This window comes from Cyprinodon variegatus, unplaced genomic scaffold, assembly GCF_000732505.1.
Source record: "Cyprinodon variegatus isolate N-32 unplaced genomic scaffold, C_variegatus-1.0 Scaffold242, whole genome shotgun sequence".
Classification (NCBI taxonomy): Eukaryota; Metazoa; Chordata; class Actinopteri; order Cyprinodontiformes; family Cyprinodontidae; genus Cyprinodon; species Cyprinodon variegatus.
The window spans coordinates 857,041-872,147 of record NW_015150695.1 but is presented as its reverse complement, the minus strand read 5'-3'; the positions used below and the strand labels follow the sequence as shown (position 1 = coordinate 872,147).

General features: G+C 38.1%; 1 protein-coding gene across 2 annotated transcripts in view; it reads left to right on the top strand.

The window, feature by feature from the left end:
• The first annotated feature begins 12,840 nt into the window (after positions 1-12,840).
• LOC107089165 (fibroblast growth factor 18-like) overlaps positions 12,841-15,107 on the top strand; it is a 14,419-nt gene continuing 12,152 nt past the window's right edge. Inside the window, exons 1-2 of one of the 2 annotated variants that reach the window (XM_015381802.1) lie at positions 12,841-13,574; positions 13,747-13,783. In XM_015381802.1, coding sequence (XP_015237288.1) covers positions 13,543-13,574; positions 13,747-13,783 — 69 coding nt within the window. In that variant the 5' untranslated portion in view covers positions 12,841-13,542. The remainder of the gene's footprint in view (positions 13,575-13,746; positions 13,784-15,107) is intronic. The other variant, XM_015381801.1, reaches the window with a different exon arrangement.

Sequence of the window (15,107 nt, the reverse complement as noted above, 5' to 3'; positions counted from 1 at the left end):
AAAAAGGAATGAATTATTAATAAAGTGCTCTAAAACGTATAGCATAAATTTCCCCCCTTCTTTCTTTGTTTAGAAAACTTTCAACTGTTTAGGAAACTTTTCATAAATCTCATGTATTGCTTACATACAGGTAGAAGTAGCTATTGTTATATCCACAGAATTACAATTACATATTACAATGAACTCAAACTCAAAAACAAAAATATAATTGTAATAAAATGGCAGAGTAGACTTAAAATGTGTTCCATAAACATGCTATCAATAATAATCTGACTAGTTTCTAGCCATCCAAAGCAGAAATACATCACAGGTGGGTTGCAGATAATCACTCTGGTCAACTTCTCTTATTCAGAACAACTTGATCCTGAGAAGCGTTTAAATCCATGCAGATAATAACAATCCATCTGAGATGTTTTGCCATTTATTCCAGTTACATGTGTCCCTTTAACAAGGCTAGTGAATTATACACAGCAGAACTGAAGGCATAATTGCTCTTTGGGATATACATTTCATGACACATTTCTCAACACATCTCTTTAAACTGCAATACCTTACTAGTTTAAAAACCCAAAATACATACATAAATCAAATTTTTATTTTTATTTGAAAGAGTGAAATCAAATTATTTTTTTTCCCTTTTCGGTAGAATAAAGCTGAATGGTAGAGATGTACAACAGAACCGTGGTTTGTGAGGTTAATCTGTGGAAGACAGGTTCTTGGTCTTTCTGCATGAAGATTCCTGATGGTTTCTCATAATATATTGGTCCCCCCCAATACAGTCAAAAACTACAGTGTGTGATAGGTCAGTTTGACTCTAGATTATGGTCTAAATCAGGCATCCCCAAAGTCGTTCCTCAAGGGCCACAGTTCTGCAGGTTTTCGAGGTTTCCCTGTCCAGCACAGCTTTTGCTGAACTGCAATCATCAGAATCAGCTGTGCTAAATCAGAGAAACCTCTAAAATCTGCAGGACAGCAGCCCTTGAGGATCGACTTTGGGGATGCCTGGTCTAAATGAACAATTTATGTGATAAATTGGAGGAAAAAAGTAAAATCAGTGATGTTCACAAAGTAACAACACTCAAATTTATTAACAAAAATAAATGAATAAAAAAGATTGTTCTATTCAGTTTATAAAAAATATCTAAAGATGTCTGGATTAGATTACAGGTCTAATTTTAGCAAGAGGCGTATAATTACCTTTACAAACCCATGCTATTAGAGAATCAGAAAATGAGTAATTTTCTCTGGAGATAGGGTGCGACACATAGACCCACACTTATATAACATGAATAGATTTGGAAATATATCATGTGGAATCAAGGGATGCAAGTTGTGTGTGAATGTTAGGAGAATAGAGAAAAACAGTATGACTTTTTTCAGAATCATTATTTTTGTTGAAATATTTACCCGACCCGTATCCAGCATTTTTTTTTTCTTTTTTTTTACCCTTCTTTTTTGACCTGTCTTATGTTATGTGGATAATGAGACTACATCTATGAGGTTTCAGTTTATTGCTGGTTTGAACGTAGCTTGACATCATACTTCACATATTTATTTGATGCAAACCACGTGGGCAAGATAAAAAATAAACAACAACAAAAAAATTAAATAAAACATCAGCCATATTTAAGACACGGGTGGGTGTGGAAGAGTCCAGCCTTTTCATATCGGTGGGCGGAGGTACCAGCCTGCCCTGCTTTTGTACATCTTACATCTGGAACGGGCACATTTTTCCTCTTTCCCAAATAACATCTGCAGCCAAAAAGCCAGACAGGTAGTTAGAGTTGATTGGTCATGGATGGATTTTCTCCCTCTCCTCTCTTTCAATGTAGCTCTCTCTTTCCCTCCCTTTTTTCTATTCCACAAAGCCCAGAGGCTAGTATTTCACTGATTACAGAGTGCCTCCATTTGAATGGTCGTTTGTGTATTGTCAGAACAAAGGAGCAAGCGGCCTCTGAAGAGGTGCTAGACAGGGGAATGGATTGGGCTCAGCGATTAGGATGAGTGGAACTGCAGGTTCGGGCTAGCTTAGCAGGGCAGAGACAGCTTGAGGAGAAACTCCTATGCAACTGCTCAGGCTCCTTTCTAGACTGGGAACAGACGACTTGTAAAGCTGCAACTGCACTTCAGTCAGTGTAACACATGGTAAAGTTTCAGTCCTGATGAGAAAGACAGGGTCATTCGCTTTTAAAGGCGACTCTGTCACAAAACCTGAGGTTTCAGTTCAGATTAAAGGGATATTGCAACATATTTATATGGTAGAACACCCACAATCCTGGTTCATAGTAATGCAAGTTTTGCACAATGAGATGTTTTGGGTGGCAGATACTAGAGGACCATACATATGACACCAGAATAATTTAGATTGAAGTATCAAAACCACACGACCAACAATGACAAGTCATGAGAGAAAGTAAAAGGAGTTTTGTCATTTTTCTTTTAGACGGATGAATAAATGACATACAAGGAATTTTAGTTGTCTATTTTCACTAATGCTTTATAGCGCACCCTGAAAACAAATTCCATACAAAATTTCAAGATCTTGATTGGTCTAGCCACAAAGATGTTACCAAAACAATTAACGAAAGAATAGTTGACAATTATCTTTCTTCAAAACCAGCAGTTGACATACATTCACTTAGGATTCGGACTCCACTTCTAAATTGCATGATTTGCATCAAGCCTTTCTCATATCCCTTTACAAGCTTGTTAAAAATGGTTTCCTACAGTCTTGGCCAATTTCATTTTGTACATTTTTACAGAAGAAATTTCTTCACAATAGCTTCACAATGATTTGCCCCTTTATGAATAAAACATTGTTTGATGAGCAGACAGGCACCTCAGTAGTTCAGGGGCAGTGCATCAATAAGCCTGTACCTTCTTTTACCTAAAAGTACTTTGGCTCGGGAGTTCCCGCGCTGTTTCTGCGGATGTGACATCAAACGTGTCCATGTTTAATGGGTTAAACCCCGACAAACAATGGAAAAGTTATATTTAAGATGGTTTTATAGATACGCATAAGCGGTTGTCATCCAGCTCAACTCAGACACCAATGGATACACGACATGTGGGGCTAGTTATTCTTCTGCAGCAGTGTGTCCCGAAACGTGGTCTGTTCTATGTTATTCCAGGCCCCAACGCAAGAGGGACAATCATGAACTAGCTGTGGGACTAGATATGGCCGAGGCGGTAAGGAAGTGGAAAAATCCAAGGGGCAAGTTTGTGCAACAACAGAGAGACATGAGGGCAAAAAGAACGGGGATCAAGTTGATAAAAGGGTTCCAGCCTTCTCGAACACATCGCTCTTCTAGCTGGTCCATCTTCACAAGTCGTTTTCCACAATGGCGGTCATACAAACAAAACAAGCCGGTAAGGTATCAAACAGGCAATAGCGGATGTAGATTTGACCAATCAAAGACCATCTGTCTGTGGCATGGAATCACATGGAATTTTGGAGAGGTGTACCAGAGTGTCTGCGGAAGGGGCGGGGGCATATCTGTGTTAACTGCAACACACATGCAAACGACCTGGTTTTTGAGTACAAACCAGCCGTAAGATGGATAAAAAAAGTAGTCAAGTACGAGTAGGCACTACAAGAACGAGCAGAAGAGTCCTGCAGTTGTTTATTTTAGCCACAGTTGGCAGTATCATTGGAAAACTCAGTCATGCCTCTTTAAGTTCTGCTCACAGGCTTTTGATGGAACACAGGTTGGGGCTTTGTGATGGTCACTCAAAATAAGACTTGGTTGACCTTAAACAATAGCTGGGATGATTAGGGTCATTTTCTATTTGGAAGACCCACCGTGTTTTACTCTTTCCCCATGATACCATCTATTTTATGAAGTGCATCAGTCCCTTTCAAAGCAAACACACCTTGAACATGATGCCACCTCCCCTGTATTTGTTTTCCCAGCATCACAAGCTTTTCCTTTTGCCATACAATAGGGTGTGTTTTCCAATATAAAGCGTTTGTCCCCAAGTGCATTCAATTCAAAACTCCAATTTAATATTATATGCTGTTTAGGGGAAGAATGACTTTTGGTCTACATCAGGGCAACGCTCATTTAACTGTTGATGAACAGTCTCTTACCGGTCTAAGCTTAACCTCATATCTTTACAATGTCTCAGTCAGTTTGATCAGCACATTATTCAGCATCTTGCAGACACAGAACCCGTCTCCTTCCTGGTTGGTATGATAGCTTGACATCCCCATGCTATTCTTCATTACTGCTAAAACAGTTTCACTTAGAAGAGTCATCATCTTTTAAATGTCAAAATGTGTGCACTGGTGTTGGGTTTCTTAAAAAAAAAAAATAGAACTAAGCTCATACTTTAAGTCCTGAAGACCACACAAGAGTGTGCTCTCTACAAGGCACACTCTTTAGTCCTCCTTCTGGAATAAAGTCATTTGGAGAAGGGTACAAATAGTGGCTGCCTTGCTATCCCCACTCTCACCTTTACACCATGAAAAAGGACAATTTAACAGTCAGGGACACCTGCTGGAGGTCCCTCTTTAACTTTTTAACCATAAGAGTCTGGGGAATAATGATAAATGGACCATGGCAAACTACATCTACATGGATGTTAATAAAATTATTGTACCTACCCTTGTGAGAAATAATGTGCTTTATTTATTTCTTTTGTTGTCCTAAAACTGACTAAACGTTAATTCAAAGAACATTTTAGAAGAATTGTAAATGTCAAATACCAGCTAATGCCTTGTTTAAAGCTTTTTAATCACTCAGCAAACAAAACAAACAAAAAAAAACAAGATGTTCTTATTCTTTAGATGGTCAGAACAAGAAACTAGTTTTGGCTCTGACAGTTCATACACCCTCCTTCTTAAAAACCCCAGTCTGAATCCTCACCAGTCACACAACAGACACAGTTGGACAACCCTGCTGGACAAAGGTTCTTCATAAACCTCTTGTTGAGAACAATCAGCAAGAACTTTCAATCTATGTTTCCAGCTGTGAGAACAAGAACAACTTTCTTCCTTCCGCTGAAGCTTTTAACGGCCGTTAGTATAGACCAGGATGTACCAAATTCTCTTGCCGACATTTTGCTGGTTTTTTTTTTTTATTGTTTCATAATGTCTTTCTTTTTTTTCCCCAAATAAAATCTAAGGGAATTTTACTCTGCTATATATTTTACACAGCTCCTTACTCTATATATTATGCTGTATTTTTTATATGAATTAATATATCATTAAATAAAACTGATAGGAACGCATATGTTGTTTGTTCTTTAACAGAAGTTAAACTAATATTTCCTCCTTGTTTTCACACTTGATTTGTGGCTTTTTTCAGCAAGTGAAAATGGCTGTATGGATCGTAAACTTTGCTGACTGCTGTGCTGGGGAGCTCAACGTTTCTGCTAGGAATCTGCATTAAAACTAACAGACGGCCCACATTAAACGCTTGAGTAAAAGTTTGTTCTCTTTTGAGGCAATTTCTTTTTAATTCGAAAATCTAAAAGACTGACATCTCGAAAACTGTTTTCCTTGTTGTGAACATAGATGTTGAAGCGATTTTGCCAATTAAACCATATACTTAGGATAAAACAAAATGGTTTTCACTCAACGGCCAGCAATCATTCATTGATGTAAATAATGCTGGTTTGTTTGAACGTCTAGCTACGCTCAGTTCAAATAACACACTAAAGACTTATTTTAAGTAAGTAATTAGCTAAGCAACGTCAGATTACTATATGGTAATAACTATTATAATGTCCTTTCAATCATTTATCTTTACACGGAAGCCTTTAAGTAGAGGGGTCAACAATTTATCTACAACAGCATATCAATTTCTTTACATTCGAAGAAACCTGTATGGTGAAGATGTACTTTAATGTTAGTTTTGGGAATGTGTGCCCTGTTTTCAAAAGCCATATGTGCTCTTTGAACTGTTTTCACCTGAGGAGGATCTCATCAGACCGCTCAGTAACCAGATAAGTTAGCCAGACAGGTTTCTGTTTTGAACACTCACTCAGTTCTTCTCACCCCTAACGTGGAGGTAATGGCCTAAAAATCAAAGTCCTCATCAAATCCAGCGGGTGGGCTCAGGTCACGCTCTTGGTGGGCCTCTTTTGATTTTAAAGCGTTGCCTTCTCAAAGCTGTTTTGGAGCAAATTTTTTATTCACTTTGAACTTTCACCTCATAAATGGCATTAACAAACATCCTTTAAGAAACAGGCGGCTGAGTGTCTTGAATAAATTCTCATCTTTTAAGCAAACGGGTCCGGCTTTCTGACCAGTTTGTGACTCTCAAAGTAATTTCATGCCACATTACAAACAAGATGGCCCTTAATTTGGTAATAAGGTCCATCCAAGAAAACAATTACACAGTTATTCAAGTGAGGGTAAAAAAGAGCTGACAAAAAAACACTTACATCATTTCATTTCCCCAAATTTCACCACTAATCCACCCAGTTCTGAAGGCTTATTATATCATTAAACCTCTTGTCTTGTTCAACACTTCTGCATACAGTTTTTCTTTTATTTTTTTTTTCTCTATTACCTCTTCCTGACCAAGGGAGTTGACATTTATCTGTCAGATGTGGGCCAGAATCTTGGAACACATGAGATCTTTGGGCTGATTGTTATTCAGTTGTAACACTGTGACACATTTTGGCACCTTCTCCATGCTTAGCAACGGCCAGGGATTTCGTCCAAGCATGAATACTTTAAGTGAGGTCTTCAAAATGCACGCAGTCACATTAAGTTATTGCACATGTTTGCAACTAGCAACAAGGGAGCCGAAACTTTTGTTTATGTTTTCGGACAACTGTAGACTCCCTGTTGGACCGAGATGGAGCAGCTCAGCATTAATGTCAAACAGGCAACTGGAGCTAATGGAAACATTAGTTTGCTTGACGTGTACTCTGGTGCTCGGATGATTTGTTGAGGAGCAGGGCTTTAATTTTCATCCTCTGGTCTCCTCCCTTCAAGGCAAACCTAACTGACCGCTAATGACTCCGTGCAAACAACGTGTGACAGGGGGGACAAATTAAAAACACTTCCTGCTTCTTTCCGCCTCCTCCCCCTTTCTTCAGGTGATACTTGAAGGGCCTCTGAGGTAGCTCCCTCCCTCCCTCCCATCTCTGGATCCTTTCTCCGTCACCCTCCATAAAGCCGAGGTGTCGCGACCCCATCACGACCTGGACTCACGTTAGCCATATGACTTCGGGTAGCCGGCAGAAGGAGATGATCAGCGGTGTGAAAAAGGGGTGTCTGAGTGCACGTTTGAAGCCGCGGGGTGGGGTCAACATACACAAGTGGGGTGAGCTGAGTTTGGGGGAGATGAGAGGAAGAGGGTCGTTCTATTTAAGTCTCACATGCTTGTCGAGCTGTGACTTCTTGTTAGAAAAAAAAAGGCTTCTGGGTGGTGACCCCTCCGCATCAGTCGCTTCACCTTGGGAATTGAATAGGACACACACCGCAGCAACCGAGCCCTCCCTCTCCGACCCTAACACCCCCTTCTCTCCTTTGAGTCAATATGTCCGTGTCAGAGATGAAAGTGCAAAGTGGGAGGGACGCGGAGGGGGTCCTGACACTAATGTAGTACATTGGGCTTCACTTACTGATCTGCCAAGTTCTTTTGTCAAGCCCTAAATGCCTGCTAGGGTCCTTTGAACTGCTGAGCGCTCGCCCGCCCTCAGATGCCTCCTCCTTTAGCTTCAATGAGATATCCCCGGTGACATTCCCACAGTCCCGCCGCTGCAGACAGACACGCATAAATGCACGGAAGCGGTTCAAATTCAAAGGCTTGGAAGGGCTCAGGGAGTAACATCATTCGCCACGTTGCAGCTTCTGGCTCAAATTTGCTTTTTGTAAAAGAAATTAAAAAGAATGGAGGTAGGAGGTGAAGGGGAATCATTTTCAGGTGATTTAAAAGCACTTTCAATGGCGGGCAAGCGAAGTGACCCAAGTAAACTTACCTTTAAACTAGTTTGATAGTTTTTCTCACTCATTCTCTCTTGTCGGCTAATCTGTGTGGGTAACCTTATCCCGCCCCCCCCTCTGTAAACCTCAAGAACTGGACTGAAATGGCTCCTCATTCACAAGGCCCTTTCTTGTTCATCTTCACCTTCCAGTACTTGATAGATTCTTCCCTGATTTATCGGGTTTCTTCATCTCCCCTTTTCCCTCTATTTCAATTAGATTAAACAAGCTGGTTTGTCTCCAAACCGCCAACGTGAAAACAAATACAACCAGTCTTTTTCATTTTGAAGGGTCATTGCGTCTAAATAAAACTCTTTTCTTGAACCAGGCCTCTGGCTTGTTTGAGCTTTATTCACACGAAGGTTGTGTTTTATTAGTCCAAGTAAAGTTCATATATTTATTCTTTAATGGAAGAAAGACAACTGATTGTTTTTGTGAGGCGGCATAAAGCCTTGAAATAAAAAGCAGAAAGGGCACAGAGGGCAATTTCACTCGATTAGAGTTTCAGAGTTTTACCAAAAAGTAATCTTGGTTCTGTAAATTAACTTTTAAAGGAAAACTTATACATTACCTTTTAAAGACAGAGTGTTAGGGTTCAAACCTCTACTTTCTGGAAATTTTGATTGCTATGCTGCCAAAATCTACATTTCGAATTCTTATAAAATTTGAATATTTATAAAGAAGCTAATGGAAATTTTGGGCCCATGTTATGCTTTATCAGTTACTTTAAGTAAAACTGACTTATTTAGCAGACAGTCAGAAGGTGTGTTTCCATTAACCGTTAAAACGCACAAATAGCAATTATAAAAATAAATTTGCTAAATGTAAAAGCTTTTTTTTTATAAATAGGTTTTACACTTTGTTGTGATGGTTTTTCGGTCGTATTAAAATCCTTACATGTAACAAAACTGCAATGGAAACATTTTATTTTGCACCAGACGAGTCACGTGATCCGTAACTGGACGTTACTGCCTTTTAAAAAGATGATGAAGAAGAATAGAAGTAGTTGGAGGATGAAATTTAGATATATTTCATGTGTTTGCATTCGCCACTGTCATATCGTTTTTTCAAAGTTAACATGTTAACAAGCGTATTCATGTGCTATTTTAATCGCATTTGCTATTTAATATAAATTTTGCTTTTTTTAATTTAGCAGAATATTGGCATAACTTTGTGCACATTTGTAATGGAATTGCATCCTCCACATGAAGAAAAAAGGTAACAAATGGTCATTATCAAAGAGTCTGGTTGTCACAAAATTGTACTTAAGTATGTTGATGGAAAAATACGTACAAGGAAAAAAAATTTTGAAAAAAGGTGCTGATCCAACATGGTTTCCCTGAGCCTGGAGGATGAGCTGAGAAACTGAGAGTCCAAAATGTTTTAGACAGAGAATCTGTGGAGTGTTTTCAGGAAGAAAAAAAGAGAGGCCAATGATGCAGATGATGAGAATCGCAGGCTGATTGCCTCTGCGCCAGGCCGCATTGATTCTGCATTATTCTCATACTGTAGGGTACCTGGACCAAATACTAAGGGAATAGGGTCTACAGCTCATGGAGAAGCTGTTCAGTAAGTTTTTATTTGTTAACAAAAAGTGTTTTTTTTTTTTTTTTTTTTATATTATGTAACATTTTCTGAATTTTTTTTTTATCTACTTTAAACCATACTTACCAGAAATACATGGTTAAAGAAATTATCCCTTTTTTCATTGAATTTAAACAAGCATCTTTTTTATACCTAATAATTGGAATAAGTTTACTTTTTTCTTACATTCATTTTTTTAGATGCTCCTGTATTTTGAATCACTCCTGTATGGTAACTTCAGCCTCTTTTGGCCACAGTTGCAGGCTTTGCCAAGTCACTTTTTTCAGAAGGTCTAACAGGAAGACAGCAAACAAATAAAGGTTTGATCAGGAGTCATATTATTCAAGCTGTCCAGCAAAGTCAGAAAACTGTTTTCTTTTCTTTTTTTTCTCTAAATCTTTGTTCATGTTTTCAGAATAAACCCCTTGCTCTGGCTCCTGATTGGTCAGCTGCCAAAATAACTATTACAGCAGAGGAGTGCATGCCAGAACCATCAGACACTTGGCTTGTGTCCAGAAACTATTCCCCAAACTCTCAAGTCTGAGAAAAGAAAAAGACAGTTTAAAAATAAAAAGGAAAAAAATCCTGCTTCTCCAATTGTTGCTGGGGGACGATACTGTGCAGAACACAATCATTGGCATCATTGGTAAAGATGTGTAAAACAACATGAAATACATTATTCTTTTATGGCAATTGTTTTATCTTTAACTGAAAAAAGAAAAAAAAAAGTATGTTTTATTTAACTACATTCATCGGCGAGAAATAAAAAGCCAATATTCATGTTTAGTTTGTTCATTTAATTTTCCTTTATATAAGCAGAATAAAACCCCATAGAGATCTAGATCTCATTTGCAAAGGGAACCGGCATACTGGAACCATCAGTCACTTTAAAATAAATATAACTGAATTATCTTTTTAGTCTTAAATATATACATTGATCTTATGTTAAGTTTTAGAAATGTATAATACGGATAAACCTGCCATATTTACCTTGCCAACTGTGGATGGGTGATGAGGTATGAAAAAAAGAAAATCATTATAGAGTTTCAGAGTTATCGGGGTTTCATGCTGCTGAAAAAAAAGATGCATTTGTAGAATCTGGGTTAATCAAATCAGATTTTAGCTAAAGTTAGCTATATTATTAGAACTGTATGCTTTCCCCATACTTGGCTTGAATTTAAACATTTCTGTTTGTGCAATGTTTCCTGATCATATGTGTCAAACCAAATGCCATGAGCCAAATCTGTCCCACTACCAAGAGGATTTATTCGGCCTTCAAGAGCCATATAAGGCATGTTGCCAGATGTGAATATATGTTTTTAAGTGTAATAAATGCTAAATAAATAATAGTTAAATTATAATAAGGTAAGTATATCCTCCAGGAAATGATAGAATTAAAAAAAATAATCTATATGGCTGCAAACAGTCCTTTTTAAAGAATTGATAACCCTGAAATGACTCAATAGAGAAATTAGGTTGGCACTTCTGATCTAAGTTGCCAAGAGCCCTCTCTTAGAGCTTCATCTTCTATGCTACAGAACATCACTCACAAAGGTGCATCAATTCATGGATTAGTTGCCTTGTTCAAGGATACACCGACATGTGTCAGGAGTGATTGGAATGTAAGATTATAGGTCCAATCTTTGGACGTCATTTTAAGGGAGTGCATACTTGTTTTAAATGCCTAAATCAAATATCAAGATAAAGACCCGGATCCTGTAAAAAACTACACCCAAAGATGTCTTTTGTATTAACAGCCTTCAAGCACTAACACTGGGATGAGGAATGCAATTAAACCACATCATGTAAAATGTTAAAAAAAAGAAGATCAAATATATATTGAAAAAATAACATACGTTTTAAAGGTAAAGTCTGGGTTTGTATCATTTTTTTTTTGAAAAAAAATAATGCAACTACTTTTGGCATTTACTTAATCATATTAGTTACTTTAACACAATTGTGTCATGTTGGCGGGGTTGGACATGAAACAACTGTCTTAAAGTAACTAAATATGGTTAAATAAATGCCAAAAGCAGTTGTTTTATATTTTTCATTGTAGAGTGCTCTAAAGGTTTTATTAAAAGAACAAACATGTTTTCCTCCTTCCATCTGTATCCATTTTCCCTATCTGTCTGTTCTTCTCCAGTCATGCTTGGACAAATTTGTCACAAACATGTGTTGCAGACATGCTTAGTGAAGCTACAAGGCGGATTCCAACACAGACCCCTCAGCTAATGACTCTTAATCATCTTCCCTGTAAATCCCTCCTCAGGTGTTTTTACTTTTCATATGCAGAGAAAGCTTTGTGAGGGGTGAGCTGTAGATAATGTAAAGTGGATATGATCAAATACCAAAACCAGCATATTTACACAAGCATCAATCAATTAGAAACAACTACCTCAGCTTGGTTTTATTTACCTCTTGAAGATAGACACAAATTAGAGACAATTTTTGTCTGATATAAATTTTTTTTTATATTGTTATGATGCATTTTTTACCCTCTTTTCATTAAAAGGAACAACATATTCTTCTGGAGTTGTGTTGTCCTGCCCCATGCTGATCAGCAGCTGGAGCGCTTCGCTTCATTTCCCACCAGACCAGCAGCTGGAGATCCTTTGAAATCCCCAGCACGCATGGGAAGTCGTATATGTAATCATTCAGAATTATTTTAAATGTCAATGCAGAAGGAATCCCGAGGATCCAGTTTTAATGGGTCAATAAAACCGAACCACAAAAGTTGTTGTTTTTCTCTCTCTTTTCTTTAAATGGCAGCCTCACTCCAACGCTGCCAGCTCTCCAACACTCGTAAACGCATTCGCACCTCTCTTTTATTTAAATGTCGGATAAGTTATGGCACATAATTGAAGGACAGAAAAAAAAGAAATACATTTGAATGCTGTCTGGGAGAGCATGGGCCAATCCACAAACTCACATTGATTTAAAAAGCGCACAGAGAAGAGATGTAAAGGACAAGTTTCTGTTGCTTACCCCAACAATGGAGCTCATCAAAACCACACCAATGTGAGAAATAAAACGAATTATAATAATAAGCAATGATTATATTAAACGGAATCTACATAATTAAGTAGCTTAAAACTCCTAAAGCTGTAGATGTCCTTATTGAGATCTAATGTATTCCTTTTTTTAAGTAGACTTAAAGGGAAAGAATGATTTTAAAAAGTAAAATCATCTACTTGCGCTTTGCCCATCAGGGTAAAAAAAAAAAAAAAAAAAAAAAAACATCTGAAGCTGATGGTCTCTCCGCGATTACCCTATCAGGTGCAAACCGCTGACATGTTTCCACCCACCAACAACAAAAAAGCCTCTCTGTGCCCAAATCTGCAGCCGCAGAAGCGCAAACACCACTGACAGGCGTGCAGGCAGCGCTGCGCTATCATCAGCCTCTCCAGGGATCTGCGACTTCTACTGTCACTGCCACTTTTTTTTTTTTTAAAGAGAAAATCTGATTCGACCTGGATAAGTTTGTCTGCTCCAGTTGTCCTCCCAGGAACGCTTCATTTTATTATTATTTTTTTACATTCCGTCATTGTTAGAATAAAATGCGCCTTGCAAGGTGTAGAAATCCCCTTCAGGTCCGGACCAAGATGAAGAGCCTGTGATCTCTGGAGGAAGCAGAAGCTCAAGGGATATTTTTCCTTTTTTTTTTTTCAAGTAAGGGGGATTTTTGTGAGACGTCGCAGCTTGGCTCCACTTTAAGGTGAACTTTTGTAACTCTGAGGACCTGATCTGAGAAGTTAAAACTTTTTGGGGTAGTTTCCCCCCCAACAAGGAAGCACCCAATGTTGCAGTCCGTGCCTTTCCTGCTGCATGTATCCTTACACTGGGATTCGGTCTCCTACTTACCGCCGGAGTTGTGTGCGTAAAAAGAGTTGTGTGCGTAAAAAGACGCGCAAAGCCTGAGAGAGACACAGAGAAAGGGGCGATCCCTCCAAGCTTTCCCGGGGCTCTGAGTGTGAGGAAGCAGGTGCATTTCAGCCGTCTTTCTGAGAGCCAAGATGTCCGTGCTCCCTTCAAGGTTCCTCTACCTGTAAGCGCTCAAAATTCTCTTTGCATGTTTTTGCGCATAATCTCGTGCATTCTTACCAATAGAAGTCGCCAAAAACTTCATATGCTGTTTGTGCATTGCTGTCATTGAGGTAGCCTGCGTTTATTTTCCATGTAATTGCCCGTGTGATTTACTCCCCCCTCTCTCCTCCTAGGTGTTTACACTTTCTGGTTCTCTACTTCCAGCTGCAGGTACGTTACACCCCTCTCATATACTTTTTTTTTTTGATGTTCATGTGCAGCTTTTTATGTGAGTCATGATGAAGGAATGGCCATGTGTTGCTTTCAGGGCGTTTACTATATAATAAGACGCAACAAATTAAAATCAACCCAGATGTGGTTAGAAATGACTAAAAACGTAATTGATTAGATGTTTGTATTAAAAAACAACAAAAAGGTCACATGAAAATAATTATAAGCTCGTTAAATATTAAACATTTGTTGTTTGCAGTTGGGAATTCAAGTAGCATTTTTCACTAATTCACAGCAACAGCTGGGTTGTAAACATGTAGGAGCCTGGGGTTGGAAATATGCGGTTTGAACCGATGAGTCCTTTTTTTGTTTGAAGCATAACGATTTGCAGGCATCCACTCAGCTAATTGACTCTGTTGGCTTTGATTCCTCAGCAGCTCCATCCTTCTTACCTCATTAAGCTTTTCATCTATTAGTTTTTTCATGTTTTTAATGTTTAGAATAGAAATCAAACCTTTTCTTTTCTGTTTGTCTCGACTAAAGAAACAAAATTTTTTTTTATAAAAAAAAGGGACCAAATTCTGCTATATTTTAACTTAATATAAATCCATTTTCTCCTTTGTATTTTTTTGAATATCAAAAAAGGGGAGATATATATCACAATTTTTTACACACGATTAAAATGCTAAATTTCATGCATAATTTGGCAAATTTCTTTAATCTAATAAAGAAATATCTATATATGTTTTGCTTTAGATATACCAAAAAAGTCAAAATAATAACATGCACTTTAATCAATTTATAGATATTAGAAAAAGGAAAAAAAAGAACATAGATTATTTCCAGTGTTCATCTCTAAATATTTTCCTGCAGCTGACTTGCTCTTAAAATTCGATTTATGGTTTTATGAAGAAAAATAAAAGAATTGAGGTGCGCATGGCTAGCATGAGAGTGTGTGTTACTACCTGCCTTTGTGTTTATTTGTTCAGTAGCGTGGCGTATCTTAGATGGATGCAACAACCCAGCTTCCTCCGTGAAGGTCAGACGACGGCCAGACTTTTTGATGTTGAAACCATATCTGTGTTTCATGCGGTGTCTTAGCAGGAAGGAGACGGTGTGATAAAAACTATTGTTGTGAGCATTCACCTCAGCACTGTGCTTAGGCTTGCCTCTCCATTGAGATGAAATCCAAATGTCTACCAAAAGCACACCTTTTTATTTGTTTAGAGAGGTGAAGATTTGGGATAAATCCCTCAGCAGCTCAGTGAAGCTAAGTTTTGTTGTGTAGTAGCACTATATATATATGTATATATATATATATATA